Below are 15873 nucleotides of genomic sequence, written 5' to 3'. Positions count from 1 at the left end.
GAATTTCCTTCCTTTGCAATGTCTACACCCTCTTCATTTCTTACTTCAGATCTTCTTTGGCCATCTCAGCAACTGCTAAGTGGTTTGTATGTTCAAGTATTTTTAGTGCCTCGTTTGGGTCACTTATCAATATTGTTGTCCCTTGCAGGAATAATTGAAGCATTACTAGATATTAAAGTCTCCGTTGTACCCTCTTCTCTTTCCAAAATCTACTTGCTGGTCTGAAGGTACTTCTCTTCCTGTGACTCTCAATGGAGGAATCTTGATCAGTGAAGACTCTCCTATCACCTGCTTTCAGCTTGGTTCCTGACTCCCAGACTTTTGGTAATATTCTGTCCTTCAGCTCCTATAAAAGGAATCATACTATTACTGACTTGGAGAATGCAGTCAGGTTCACATCAGGTCACCAAACCATTCAATGAACTTTAGCTGAGTTTATTTCAGCTTTAGATATTCCAGTCCACTTGGTGCACAGTTTGGCTACTTTCCTCTTACAGTCTGATCCTTCCCATTTCTTAGGCACTTCCATTATTTTCACATTTTACCTTCTTTTCTAGGTCAATGATTTTTTTGCTGAGCTCTCAGTACATTCTTGCCTGTGGTGTCTTGACCTTTCCACTATCTTCACATTCTCATCAACCAGGTGATGGATTATGGTTGTACACTTAGATAAGCCTGTTGTTTTTTTATCCTTTTTGCTCTTCCATTAGAAAATTTTCTCTTACAGTTTGTTAAATCTTTCAGCTCCATCCAGATTGACGTCAGTATCACCTGCTCCCTTTGGTCATTGTCTTTTCCCTCCATAATGTGTCTCTTCTTACGTAGTTTGTTTGCTGCACATTTTCTTCTGTCAGATCTGGTGTGCATTAAAGGATGAGCAATTTCTGCCAATATTTCTACTTGATGCCAGGCCAAATTTTCTTTTCTTTCAGTTTTAAGCGAAACAGTCAAGAAGTCTTGTGAATAAGTGACTTGCTAGAGCACAGCCATACCAGACTGCTATCAAAGTACAATTCTTATAAAAATGAAGGGCATTCAGGACAGGAAAGTTCAAATTACAGACCAGTTTTATACTATAAAACTGCAAGTCATTAACAGGCTACTACCAATTATAAGCCTATTAATGATCAAATATTGCAGTGCATTTTGCTCTTACAGTTAAATATAACATGGAAATAAATAACCACAGCTGATTTAATTGATTTGGTTCTAACAGATATGCTGATTAAAGCCCAGTGAATATTGTCATACATAGTGCCTTAATACCATTTGATTTCACTAACAGAAACTATTTCTTGAAGTATTTTGATAGTCTCTGTACTTATTTATGTCCAATACATACACTCATATAGAGGCAACAAACATCACAATTATTTCTCTTCTGTTATTACTATAAATTCTGAAAGACGTATTCATTTTCTGCTAAGATGTTTAGATTGGCAGTATATCATGATTTTAATGTTTGAGAATAAATTTCTGGGTTTCCGAATTAAAATAATATATAAAGCCCAATATAATTTTCTGATCATGTTACACTGCTACCATATGATTATATCCTGGAAGCTCCTTTTATAAATAACATTTTTACAATTCATAAACACGGTTAGAACTGTAGTTTTCAAGAAAAAAATCCATATGGGATGCCTTAAACTCTCAATCTTATTTCAGTTTATACCATACCAAGGATAGATCAACTTTATTCTTGTATATTACATACACAATTTACCCATTTGTTAGTAAAATAATCTAGGACTAATATACAACTTTTGAGTATTAAACTTTTTATAACTCCTTTTTTGTCTCAGTTAAGTATATCGTTAAAATGCTAGGTCTCCGGCTTCTGAAGTTTCTAGTTCAAATGCCAGTCTAATCAATTCTAAGTTCTTCTCTCCTGCACTGGGTGAATAGTGCAAGATGATTATTTGTTAGATGCTATGGCAAGGAGACTTAGTTTGCATAAATTGTAAAATAGTGGTTAAACCTTTACATAAATGTAGTTCTACCTTTCTCAGCCCTATAAAACACTTAGCTGTTTATACATTTATGCAATTCATAATGATCCATTATGATAAAGGAGACAAATTTCCCTGAATTAAGACACTTCTGGATAATCAAAGGCACCTAGCTTAGAATGGGGTTTGCATACACAATATTCTCTTCTATTACAAACCCTTATCCATGTACATAACCTTCTTTGTTTTCCAAAAGTGACTTTACCGAGCAGATATAACCTCTGTCTCCCACTCTTATCTCATACTTATGATTTTTTCTTGTAACTTATTGCAAGCAGTAATGAATAAATTATATATTCAAAAGACGAGTAATGGATATTCCCATTTACATTCAGTATCTTCTCATTTTCCCCTTTTAATCAGTGTTAGAAAATCTCACAAAGGCATACATACATTTTCAAGTTTCTGAACAAAAATGCATTTCTCAGCAGCTCTGCGGCATTGATAGATAAAGCCTGACTATGTCATAGACAACCTGAGTTTGAAAAGTGGCTCTGGCTCCTGCAGGAGCTGAAGGTGGAGGGTGGCAGTTAGTAGCCACTACAGCCCACCCACCCAGAGAGAAGAAGGCAGTTCTGGCTCAACACATGGGTGACACCTACTAGGAGCACTAGGTATCTAACCCATGGAACTCAAGTCTATCAAGCCACCCTTCATTGTGTTGACAAGAATTCAAAGTGTGAAGGCATACTTATCCACAGCAGGCAACTATGCTGCAGTTCAGAGCAGCCACCACAGGGGCACTGTTTCATAAGACGAAAGGATATGCCAACCAGAAGGACCAGCTATATGGCTTATTCCCTACCACCTGACTCTTGCCATGAGTGGATTAGCACAGCCAGGAATACCAGGCAGGTATGAATAGGCTGTTGAACTCTCACATCACCCAGGAATTCCTGGCTCCCAAGACCATGAAACAATTAGGCTGATTGGGTATAGGTATAAGAGTCACTGGACTTTGTCCTGTGTGCAGGGGAGACTACAAACAGAAAAAAAAACATTATATTCATGTTTTATATGTCAATCATGTTCTCTATTACCTCATAACCCTTAAACAAATTAAATGGCAGAATAGAGTTAACATCACTGTGGTTAACACCTCATTGTCCTGGAAAAATTCCCTTAGGTAGTATGGATACCACCCTGGGTCTCCCATGAAAAGAGGCCACAGGCCTAGTGGTACTACCCAGTCAAGAAGGTTAAATAAATAAACATTTGCACAGAGTAAGACCTGTGATTGAAGCCATTCAAATTATTACACAGAGCTCATGTCTTATTAAGATACAGAGAAATACTAATGAAAACATAAGGAAACACTAGTGAAAATTTATGTATACATTTATCTGTTTATTACCATCTGTTGATTAGGTAGGGCTACTGGTCATTTGAGTCTGTTCAGCTACAACCTGAACTCTTAAGCAGAGTCTTTTTCAAAGCTGTAATGTGGTACAACTTTGTGAAAACAGACAAGTATTTAGAAATAACACATTTGTTAACACATTTACAATTATAGTAAAATAAGTACACATATGACGCAGTTAAGTATTTGCCTGTTATGCATAGCTATGTCCTCTGCAGATTGCCTGAAAAACCTATCCCTGTACCAATCTCCTACAGACTGTTGATGGGTGATATATGCCTGGCATACAAGACATCTTTGGATCCCACTCTGGTAGACCTTCTGCATATCTGCAAAACAAATAGCATAAAAAACTCCGAATCTAAGAACACAAACCTTGGCTCAGAGAATATCCCTTCTCTAGAACAGGCCTCCCATACATGTGAACCAAAGTTTTTCCCTAAACCAATTCAAGCGTAATTTGGAACACTGGATAGGGAATTGAAATTCTCAGCTGGTCTGACAACTATGTCCCTAATGAACAGATGCAGCCTGGAAATGTTTGACCATCTAAGCCTTAGCTTATATATACCCTTTAGAATAACCTTAAGGTCCTTAAACTTTTAATCAAACAGCAAACCAACCCACCAGTATGGCTAGTGCAATGGCACAAACAACAATATACCCAAAGAAATAAATGGAGCCAGCACAAATCCTGTGTGAAAAACGGTGTATTATAAAATACACATAAAAAACAAAATAACCAAATTCACTTCAGACCAGTTTTGGCTATGCAGCCTTCCTCAGTGAGTGGAAAAAACATAAGATTTCCCTCCAGCAATATATATACATACATTCCACGGTGGTGGTGCTGCGGTAGCGTTGTCGCCTCACAGTAAAGACGCTGTCTGGTTCGATTCTCAGTTAGAGCGTCTTCTGCGTGGAGACATGCGTGAATGTGCGTACCTTCGTTGAAGGTTATGCGTCAGGGCTGGTAACTCCACACGTAAAAATCAACTACCAATCATTAGCGGACCAGAGTTCCGCTGTGGAGACCCCTAACCGGGAAAAGCCAAAAGACACAAACAAACAAACAAACATTAGCCAATAAGCACATTATACATCAATACAAAAAACTTAATTGCCTTGATTAGAAGTACTCATTAAGGACAGGTGGAAATAGTGCCCCTAGCTTGACAATCCACTTTTTTCTTTTAGGTTTAATATTTCATGTAAACCAGCCCTGTCATTTGTTTTCTTTGTGATACAATCAATGATAGTGAATCTAAAAATGCCTGTCATATGGGAGCAAATGTGTTTATACAACACACTGGATTGTTTGTGATTCCTGATATCACTCATATGTTTACTAATTCTCATTTTCAGGGGCCTAGATGTCTGATGTTTATCCCACATAAAAAGCATGGTATGAACAACTAGCCAAATAGATCACTCACTTTGTACTACAGTTGCCAATAAAGGAGAGGTCATACACTTTTGAAGTATTTTTACTGCTAAAACTCATAGTTTTAAAGACCCTTGAACAATGTGAGCAATGGCCACAGGGACTGCAACGAACCAATTTGCCCCCGTAATAGTTCTCTGAACCAGCATCTTATCCTGATCCTGCCACCTTTTATAGTGGCTGAATAATGACCCCAAGGATCGGCCCTTTCGGAAGGAATAGGAACAATTTTCTCCCAACAAATTCACAAGCAAACCCTCACCCTGTAGAATAGTCCAGTGCCTGGAGATAATATTCATAAAGGATTGCATATTCTTAACATAAGTAGTTATCAACCTTATTTGATTCCTGTTGTCAATCTTATGTCCCCTGCAATGTAATAAATCAGATATCTCCTGTTGATTAGTAAAATGGCACGCCCTACATATGTCATCAACCCTATACCCCCTGTGCCTATATCTGGCAGACAGGTCCACCTTAAAGCGATCTTAGAAGAAGGAACTAGAACAAATTCTCTTGACCCTAAGAAATTGAGATTTGGGGATATTCCTGATGACATGTTGGGGGTGGAAGCTGGATGCATGTAATAAGGTGTTGTCCTGAGGAAATTTGCAACATACTTCAGCCTCCAAAGTATTGGATGGGGTACATTGTACTAAAACATCCAAAAACGTGATCTCGTGGTTATGCCATGTCACCTTAAACTCAATACCACACTTATTTTGATTCAAATAGTCCACAAATTCCTGCAGGTATCCTATATCTGCTTTCCACACCACCCAACAGTCCTCAAAATATCTCCTCCAAATATCAATTTCGTCAATATATGTATTGTGAGACCTGCCATAAATTAGTTCCTCCTCCACGTACACCATAAACAGGTCAGCATATATGGGAGCAAAAGATGCCCCCATAGCCATACCTTGGATCTGCCACACACATTGCTGTTGAAAATAGAACACGTTTTTATTAAGAACGTGTTCATCTAAACAGACCAGAAAGGAATTAAAGCCCGGTCTGTAAAGTTCTACTCTGTTCAACCAATACTGAAGTGCAGTCAAACCCACCAAATGGTGAATACTAGTATAGAGAGAGGTGACCTTGAGGGTACATAACAACCAGTTTGACTCAAGTTGGAGATCTGATATAATGGCTAGAAATTGGGTTGTATCTTGGATACGAGCACATATATGTGACAACAAAGGTTTCAAATATTGAGTGAGAAATTCAGAAAGGGGTTCAGTGAATGAACCCCTGCCTGAAACTATCGGTCTGCCTGGAGGATTGGTGGGATCCTTATGAACTTTAGGCAATAGGTATAGATATTGATGTTTGGGATAATCCATCTTTAAATGATACCCAGTGTCCTTAGAAATAATCCCTTCCTCAACTGCCAAATCCAAAAATTGATTAATTTCTACTTTAAATTTTGCTGTGGGGTCTAAATGCATAACCATGTAGTGTTGGTTATCCAAAAGTTGTTGTGCTTCTTGATAGTATTTGGTCAGTCCTGTACCACAACAGCTCCTCCCTTGTCCGCTGGCAAAATTACAATGTCCCTATTAGATTAAAGCTCCTCAATGCATTGCCTCTCAACCCTAGTGATGTTATCCCTGATTAAATAATCCTTGCCTAAATTTAAATATAAATCTTTTAATACCCTATTCTGAAATGCAGAAACAGCCAGAGACATAGGTGGTTTAAAGGCTGAATCCCGAAACCTGTAAGGTCTAACATCATCATTGTCATCCTTGTTCTGAAAAAACAAATGTAAATTAAGTAAACAACAGAAATCTGTCACGTCTTGGGCAAAATTATGTTCAGGGACAAAAAAACTAGGAACAAAGCTCAATCCTTTATTAAGAATATTTATTTGTAAATCCGACAGTACAAGCGAGGAGATGTTGTGTACATTATTGCTACATGTTACTTCTGAGCCATCATTTTGGGAATCCCTTCTAAATCTGGAGGGCCTTTTGTGCTTCCTCCCCCTCTCCTAGGCTTGGGCCTAAAGGGTGATTCAGATTATTGCGCAAATTATTTCTCTTAGATGTTGGTGACCTGTCCATGTGGCTGTCCTCCCCCTCAGTATTGGAGGACATGTCTTCACCAGAGGTAGATAAATCTCTATTCCTCTTTTTAAGAATAGATTTTGGCCTTCTGGGCCTGGAGTTACCAAATCTATGATTTGGGGTCACAAACTTGGTATTTTTACAGATATCAAAAGGTCTCCCCCTATCCAAATCTGCCACATCCCTATTAAATGTTTTCATTTTCTGCTCCTTGAGATTATTCTCAAGCTTCAGAAGATCCTTACTTAACTGATTTAAGCCAGAGGAATAACAAGAAAGGTTCTGGTACTTCTCAACTTCAAAACTCAAATTCTCAACTTCAAGAGTATGTTGTTGTACCATTCTCTCATAGTATGCTGTCAACACATTAACACAACCCATTGAAGCTTGTTGTTGAACTGCAAGCCAATCATCTAATAGGGTTTGGTCAGCCTGTGCCACTAGTGGTTGTAACTTGACCCTGAGACCCCTGGGTGATATTTGCTTTTGTTGATAAGCTTTAAATAGGTGTAAATGCCATACATTGCTTCTCAAATGTTTCATTTCCTTACTTAGTTTCATAAAAGCCACCTTGTATTCATGAAATGGATCTTCCAACTGGCTGCCTGAACCATTGTCCAAGGAACATGAGTCCAGGCCAAACACACCCAAGTCATCAGTGTCAAAGGATAACTCCTTGATAATAGATGACAAATCCATGGTTCGGTGTGGAGGACCAACCACCAATATAAAAACGTACTCCTTATATAACCATCACTCATGTTGTGGAACAATTGCCCAAATAATAGAGCACCAATACACTATATAATATATCCAGGTAATGAGTAAAAACACTCAGTACCTATAGCATCTCCATATAGGTATCCAAAACCATTTGTGCTATTGTTGCACAAATGCAACCAGCTGGTCTCAACCAAACAAATGGTGGTACTACAAATAGCCAACACCACGCTTCATACAGATTGTTATTAATAGGCATATTGCTATGTACCACCAAAAGGCATCTAATCATAATATAGCTGCCAATCAATACTGGATGCAAGTGTTTTGTTAATAAAATTCACAACAATAGACCCAAATTTTTGGGCACCAAAACAATATGCAATATATCCACCTTCCAAATAATAGACACAATACCATCAAAAATATATCAGATCATTTGTGCTTTGTTGCACCAAATACTGGTCTCAGCAAAACAAATGGTGATACTATGAATAGCCAACACCACGCTCAATATAAAATATTATTGTTGATGCATATTACAATGTACCACCAAAAGGCATCTTATCATGATATATGTGCCAATGGATACTAAATATAAGGTCTATATGAGCAAAGACCACAACTCAGAGGCGGTAATCCTCAGAAAAACATTTTGTGCACCATAAAGCTGCCCAACCTCCACACCAAACCACAGTTAAGCAAAAATTACAAAATTGAAAGCATATCTAATATATAACTATAATGGAGCTAAATGGTCCAAACAGATACAGGTGGTTCTCTAACACTGAACCCAGATCGTGGCCCAGAGTCATTAATCCAAAAAATCATATAGATCCCAGTTTGAAAAATCTAATATGATCCAAAACCCAAGAATATTAAAAATATATATAAATTGGTCAAGAGCATATAACAATATGGCAATATATCAACCTGACATGAACAGTCCCACAGAGAAAAAAATGGATAACCATACATACATATTAATATGTTGTTTCTAGGAAGCTGAGCAATAATATGTTAATTCAAAATTGTAAATGGTATAATTCTACAACAGAATACAGATATTGCTCAAAAGTCTTCCTTCAATCGATGTAAAACACATTAGTGTTATTCAATTGTGCAATATCCAAATTCAAAATATTCAACATAGTTTGACAATATCCCGGTTGATATTCACAATAACCCCAGGCAAACTATAATGTTCAGCAACACCTGCTTTTAGTAAAATGACCCAAACAAAAGAATGAAAACAATTACAATAAGAATAGTTGAAGCCTGAGAAAGGTATAGCAGTTCAACTGTCAGCAACCCCTTGGTCACGGTGCCATTTACACAATTGAACCCAGTCCAACTGGATATCAAAAACAAAATATATGTCTTTAAACGGACATATACTCAGTAGAAAAATAGTTGCCCATGAGCATGTATAGTTCAGAACAAAAATTATAAATAGTACATTAGTGTAACCAGATTCAAATACTGTTCAAAAACAATTGTCTTTTAATACCTAAAGAAAAACCTGAAGAAAAAATATATTGGCATCAGTTTCATAGAACATGGGAAAATGCAAACTATGGATTATATTATAAATGAATTTAATATAAATAAAGAAATGTGGTTAGCTATAAAAATTTGTAAGCAATCAATCGAACACAAAATTAATTTAATGCAACCAACAGTAAGAAACACAGTTCCTAAATTTATAGAATTTTCATTATTTTATTACATCAGAAAATAATAGAAAATCACTTTTATCTAAAATATATAAAATGGTTAAAAGTACGAAAATATATTGTAAAGAAAATTATTGGAATTATTGAAGATTAATTAACAATTATTCCCCAAGTGAGGAAGATAAAATAATGCTCTTCTCATCAAAGCAAACTTCTCTCTCTCTCTACATTGGAGATTATTCTATTCAGTATGCATACATAGACATTTCATTACAGCACATCAAGCTAAACTAATGTATAAAAAAGAATGTGGATGCTGGAGAAGTAAATCAGATGTAAAGGCTGATTGGCAACATATGTTTTATGACTGTGCATTGCTTAATTCATATTGGGACAATATAAGTTCTCTTTGCAGGCTATTTTCAATGATAAAATTATCATAACTAAATCTTTAATTGTATTTAATATACCAATCCCTTTATGTGCTACAAGAATAAAATACCCTCTTTTATGGAGTATATTGGCAATGTAGGTGTCAGGTTATGACCAAGGAATCATTACTAGTAGACATTTGGGATAATATTGCCTGAGGTGGGGTCTTTGAGTATCAGAGGAGTTCTTTCTAAAAATCTCTGGAGGGTGGTAATATCAACAATGATTTGTTAAGGCTCAGTGATAATGTATTGTTATGCATCAAATTTTACAGATTACTGCAATCTGTTTGCAAAGTTTGTTGCAGACTGGAAATGCAACTGGCAACTTTTAATAACAGAATGTTATCAACATACATTTTGATATCTAAAGAAGGGAGATCTAAGCAACATCTTTCATAAAAAGTAAAGACAGTAATAAGCCTAATGCTCCGCAGATGAAGCTTTACTAATTTAGAATGACTAATCTGTGAGGTAGATTCCAAACCAGAAAACCACATTTAGTTAGCAGGCAGGAGTGACTGAATGATTCAAATGCTTTGGTCAAATTTCCAAATCAGCTGCAGTAAGAAGGCCATCATTTACATGATAGAGATTCTATCAGTTGCTGCATGGACCACTGTTAAAATTCCCTAGTCTTTATGGAAGCCATGTTATACATGACAGAATAGTCAATGTTTGTTTGTGCAGTTAAAATTGGTTTATAAATCAATTATTCAAATATTATTACTAAAGTGTGAAGGCAAGTAATCAGGCTGTAATCCAGAAGCGGATGCAAAAGCAACTTTATGAACAGGTATAATAGATGTAAGCTTGAAAGGTTACCTGGGTCAATTCCAGCTACTAGTAAGAGGATAAAGATGAGTGCTAATAGTTTGTAAGGGGGACCAGTCACTCTTAGGATGGCAGGGAGAAGCTTATTAAAATGGAACCTGATATTCTGCCCAGCTTATTTAAGAGATCATAGACTTCCTCTACTGTAGTTTCATTTAATTAGAAGTTGCAATTTATTTTAGACATGTGTACTTTGGGTGGTTGCAACAAATCATTTGCTGGTAAATTAATTAAGAAGAAAATAGTTTAATTTAAGATTATGTCTAAAGATGTAGATTTCTAGTGTTTATATTCATTGGCAAACAAGGATTTTAGAAACAGGCATTTAAAGAGAATGGATCAGTGATCTGGCTTTTTATGTTTCTAATAGTTTTTTAAAACTGTTGTGGTAAGGATGTTAACTAATGTGTTGCTGTTTATATCTGAGGTAGAGTGCCTTTGCAATATTGATTGAAATTCTGAAAATGTTCCTAACATCAATGTAAGACAGGTACAATTTATCATCTCATGGCTTCTTTTTCAAAGGTTTTCATGCAACATTCCTCTGCCTTGCAAAGACTTTATTTCAGTTATTAGTCAAGGGCAAACAAGTGATCATTATATGTGTACATTCAAGTGGAAAAATAGGTCCAAGCTTTCAGTTTCACAAGATTCTCACTAATCCTGCTATTGCCTGTTCACAATGGGACAGACCGTTGACAGTCTCTGGGGTAGGTTTGGCATTATAGTTAAAGTTTTCACCTCATAAACACAATGTACAGGGTTTGACTCTGACCTTAAGTTATTGGCTAGGCTTAAAATGGCCCTTCAGGGCAGTTATGAACCTATGAAAACTATATCAGTTATAGAAACACACTCAACTTATACATCCCTTATCACCAGTTCTTGGGTATTTAGATAAATTTACACTGTGTGAACCTTATTTTGAAAAAAATTAGAAAAATGCCTGAAATGATAGTGACAAAAAATTCTAAAAACATACATTTTTTTCTGGGGCAACCCCATCCCCACACACTGCTATATAGGTGGCTGCCTTTTGAATCCCCAGACTGTAATCAACTCAGAAGTTAACACACATTTTCTTACCCTCTGAATCTCAGTGACCTTAGGCAATGAATATGAATATTGATCACCCATCTAAACTCTAAACTACAATTGGCTAGTGTCAACTTGTAACCTTTTTAACTGCATGCACTTTGGCATACTTAACTCAGGTTGCCAGGCAAGACAGGAAAATCCTCAGAATTCTTAACTTCCTATATAGAGGTTAAAACACAGACAATCTCGTCAATCCTGTTTAATACAACTTTTGAGCTGGCCAAAGTTAACACAGAGACTTAAATAAACTAATATAAAGCTGTTACGTGTAATACCTGAACAAGTACCGTTCCACTTCCTTGGCAAGTTGCAGAAATATTCAGAGGATTTTTAACTTCAAGCTGAAAAAGTAATAAGCAGACGAGTTATCATTATTATAACTATATTAGTAATAACATTAATTATTAATTATAGTTATTATTATTACTATAACCTGTAATATGTAGATTTGTTACCTTCTGCGTCTGTTTTTGCAACATATTGTCTTTAGTAATTGTGAACGTTGGTTGGCTAGATACTCCAGGTTGTGATACTCTAATGTTCAAGCTGGCTGGTAATGATTTGGAAATGGCAACAAATTGCGAGAGGGCTTGCAACGCTATAATAGTGTCCTACAAGCAAACACAACAACCACCAATCACTAAATACAGCTTCCAGTATTTACAGTAAAAAAAATCAAGCTGAGGCAAACATTAAACTATAAATAAAATGGAAACAAAAGACTCCTTGCGCATTATTTTTCTGCATTCCTTTATCAAACCATTAATGTTTTTTATTCTGCACTTTTTACTATGTATTTTTACTCCTAAAGATTGTTGTTAGTTTTGTAAAGCTCAACACTATGTTAATAACCTCCTCCCATCGCTCTGGCATGTGCTTTTCTAGGGAGGATCTGGAGTATGATTTCTTTGTAAGTTGAACAGTCCATTCTGTCTCACTTTTTGAAAAGGGGGAACATACCACATTCTGCTAATCCACAGCTCTCCTCTCATCACTGAGAAAATACATTAATCATAACACCACAACAATATCCATTGCCTTTAGCATTTCTGACTTGATCGCACACAGTCCTGAAGTCTTTCCAGAGTGGGATTGTTTAATTACTACTGTGACCTTGTTTACCAAAATGCATATATTTCCACTGCCTACTTCTGGCACACCTCCTCTTCATATGATGGATATCCACCAGATTCAGATTATGTAGTCCTTCAAAGTCTTCCTGCTACCTTATGACAATATCTCGAGCTCAATCTATACTTATGCTGGGCACAGCCTGGTCAATATCCCATGATAATTTGCCAGGATCTCATTCCTATGTGTGCATGACCCCCCCTTCCCTAAACCAATGGCTCTTCTAGCTGTAACTAGTTGGTACAGTCTTTTCTGCTATAAGAGTCCTGCAGCCAATTTAATCCTGTCCTAGCATAGAATGTAATATAGCCCATTTGTCACCACAGAGATGGGAGTCAGGTACTAAGGAATAGTTGAGGTGATGAGTCATGTGCTGTTCCCTTTCTGTCCTAACAACTGGTGGACATGCATAGTGCTGCTGCTCTCCCGAAGGGTACAACTATTCCTCCACCTGCTCTAGATAGTCATCCTTCACTTTTGTGGCACAAGCCATTAAACCTCCCATAGGTGCAAAAATGGGAAAAAGGGGTTGAGGATAGATGGGTGGATGGAGTTGTGCTCTTGATATTTTCTTGCTTCACCAGTAGGGACCTGCAAATTAGTAAGGCAGCTACCTCTTTTCCCTAAGGATGGGTATACTAGTGTCAGCTGCTCATTTTTTCACTCCCTGCCTCACCCTTCGAGTGTCCAAGCCACTCCATGAACTCATGTCATCTGGAGCATAATCCATGAACTCGTGTCATCTGGAGCACAATCAGGACTTTATTCTACCATGCTACAGAGCTGTGGCCTTGTCAGAAACTTTTTGCGACCATCTAAAAGCCACTAAGCCTAGCCTTCTTAAACTTCTGCCATAGAAGACCTTCATCTCAATGACCACCACAGCTGCTTTGTTTTTTTTTTAATTACTGGTCCCTTTATCAGCCAAATTCAGAAACCTTCACAAACTGGCACTATAAGGAAGGCCTCTTTGTTTAGCCTCTAATCTTTTATGTGCACTATTAATTACCAGCTTATCCTAGTGTTATTCTATGACAGATCTTACTGTTATTCCCATGTTGACCATAACTCTTTGCCACTACCTCACCTACTGAAGTCTTGAAGGGGATCTGTTCAGACTCCACCTTCCAGAATAAGAGAAGCTCTGCCAGAGGTGGAGTGAGCTCCTTGTACACATATGTATCAACCAGGTATTCCCAGGACACCCTCACTACAAATTTAAATGTACTGGGTTGGCCAACCATCACTCTGGCCATATGATCCTGCTCACCACTAGCATAGTCCCTGATTCCCACAAATCTGTCATTTTAATGCAGATCTCCTTCTCTTTCTCTTAACTACCACGCATTGTACACTTTTATGAAGAGTGGTTTAAAGAATGCTTAATTTAAGTCAAGCAAGATAGAAAAGTTTAATTTCTATTGAAAAAACTGTACCTCTAAGCTTGTTGGTACTATTAAATCATTGTGCTATTTTGTTGAATGACTCAGTGCTAAGGAATTTATACAAATATGTAACAATCTTGGGGTCTATATCAGCTTGTCGAACATTTAATAGTTTGAACCACTAAAGATTGAACTGCACGTGCCACCCCCCACTCTTTAAATATACCAACTCCAGATCAAGATCAGCTACAGTGTAGGAAATGGAAATCTTCCATTTCTGCACCATATTGCACTGAAGTGCGATCTTGAAGTTGGTATATTTAAGTAGTGGGGGGTGTGGGGGGTGCAGGGGGGCTTGCCCCCTGCTTACAGCCTTTAGGTTTTTCTTTTTTTCTTTTAAAATTGTTTTTATAGCAAGTCGACCTTTTAACAGTTCGATCACTGAAGTTCGCTCTTTAGTGCTTCAAACTATTAAAGGTTCGATAATATAGACCCACAATCTTGTATTGTCCAATATTATAGCAATAACCGACAACATTGGTGTGGCATATTGAAAACGTACCCATGGTAAGTGTGGTCTAATCACAAGGGCAAACCCAGAGTAATTAAATAAAGCCAACCATGGGTAAATTTTCAATATACCACACCAAGGAGTCGGTTATTACTATTATACAATGACATTGTTTAACAACAAAATTACTTACTTTTCTTAAATAATGCCTTTGTATAATGGTGCTATGGTGTTCTTCCACTTCTGCTACATATCCTGTTGCTTTTTTTGATGTACTGCGCATGAGTATGTGACTTGCATTCCCACACTTACCCCAGTACGTAAGTGCTTTGGAAAGGAAGCAACAGAGAAAGGAAGGTCTCTGTTATTCCTTTATTTATTTATTTTTTAAACAAAAAAAAAAACATTTCTGAGATTTCACTTTAGGGGTAGGAGAAAGACAGAATGGAGGAAATACAAGGAAAATGAGGTATGTGTCTTTAGTTTTGAATAACATACCTGATTTTCCTAGTATTTTCTCTATCCTGTCTCTCTCATATGTCCAGACTGCTGGATTTCTAATTTTAGTTATTTATTTATTTTTGTTTAAATTATTTAAAAGTTACAGTATATACCAATGGAAAAAAGTCCAGGCGAATGGACCTTTTTCCACTGGTATATGCTCAGATTTACTATGGGCATGCTGGTTGGGCTGACCAATCAGCATGCTACCTTTTGAATGCTAATGGTCAGTCATTGTATAATCACTTTTAATCCGTACTTCATCATTACTCTTCATTGTAAAGTTGTGTTATCATCTTAGTCATGCCAAATGCACTACTGTAGTTTCATATCATCTATAAACATTTGCAGCTGACCCAAAGTTGCCTCTGTAAATGCTGATGAAAACAAAGAGAAAACACTTCTTCTGCCTCCATGAGTTTGCCTTCTCTGATCTGATATCAGTAAGTTACTAACTTGCCTGGGTCCATATTTCTAAAGGTTTCTTATTCAGCCTGCTCTTTTTCTGCTGTTGTCTAAAAACCTCTGCTCTTTACCTACCTTTAATGCAGCACTATGCATAATTCCAAACTAAAGTTAGATATGAAAGGTGCTTTGTGAACTACTCTGAAGACTACCATAATACTATCCAGTTGTGACATTGGTTAACTTATAGCTAGGTCTCTTGTATGAATAATAGAATATCAGTCTAATGCTCC

At 36.9% G+C, this 15873-nt stretch overlaps 1 protein-coding gene across 2 annotated transcripts in view; it reads right to left on the bottom strand.

Annotated features, from left to right (window-relative positions):
* Nucleotides 1-15873, bottom strand: part of LOC122795620 (CD109 antigen-like) — a 647366-nt gene that overhangs the window by 112750 nt on the left and 518743 nt on the right. For both annotated transcript variants that reach the window (XM_044063888.1, XM_044063895.1), the window contains 2 exons: nt 12103-12258; nt 11923-11988 (listed from right to left, as the gene is read on the bottom strand). In XM_044063888.1, coding sequence (XP_043919823.1) covers nt 11923-11988; nt 12103-12258 — 222 coding nt within the window. The remainder of the gene's footprint in view (nt 1-11922; nt 11989-12102; nt 12259-15873) is intronic.

This window comes from Protopterus annectens, chromosome 1.part0 (genome assembly GCF_019279795.1).
Source record: "Protopterus annectens isolate FY-2018-M chromosome 1.part0, PAN1.0, whole genome shotgun sequence".
Taxonomy (NCBI): Eukaryota; Metazoa; Chordata; order Ceratodontiformes; family Protopteridae; genus Protopterus; species Protopterus annectens.
The sequence above is the reverse complement of the archived record's forward strand: the minus strand, read 5'-3'. Positions and strand labels throughout refer to the sequence as shown.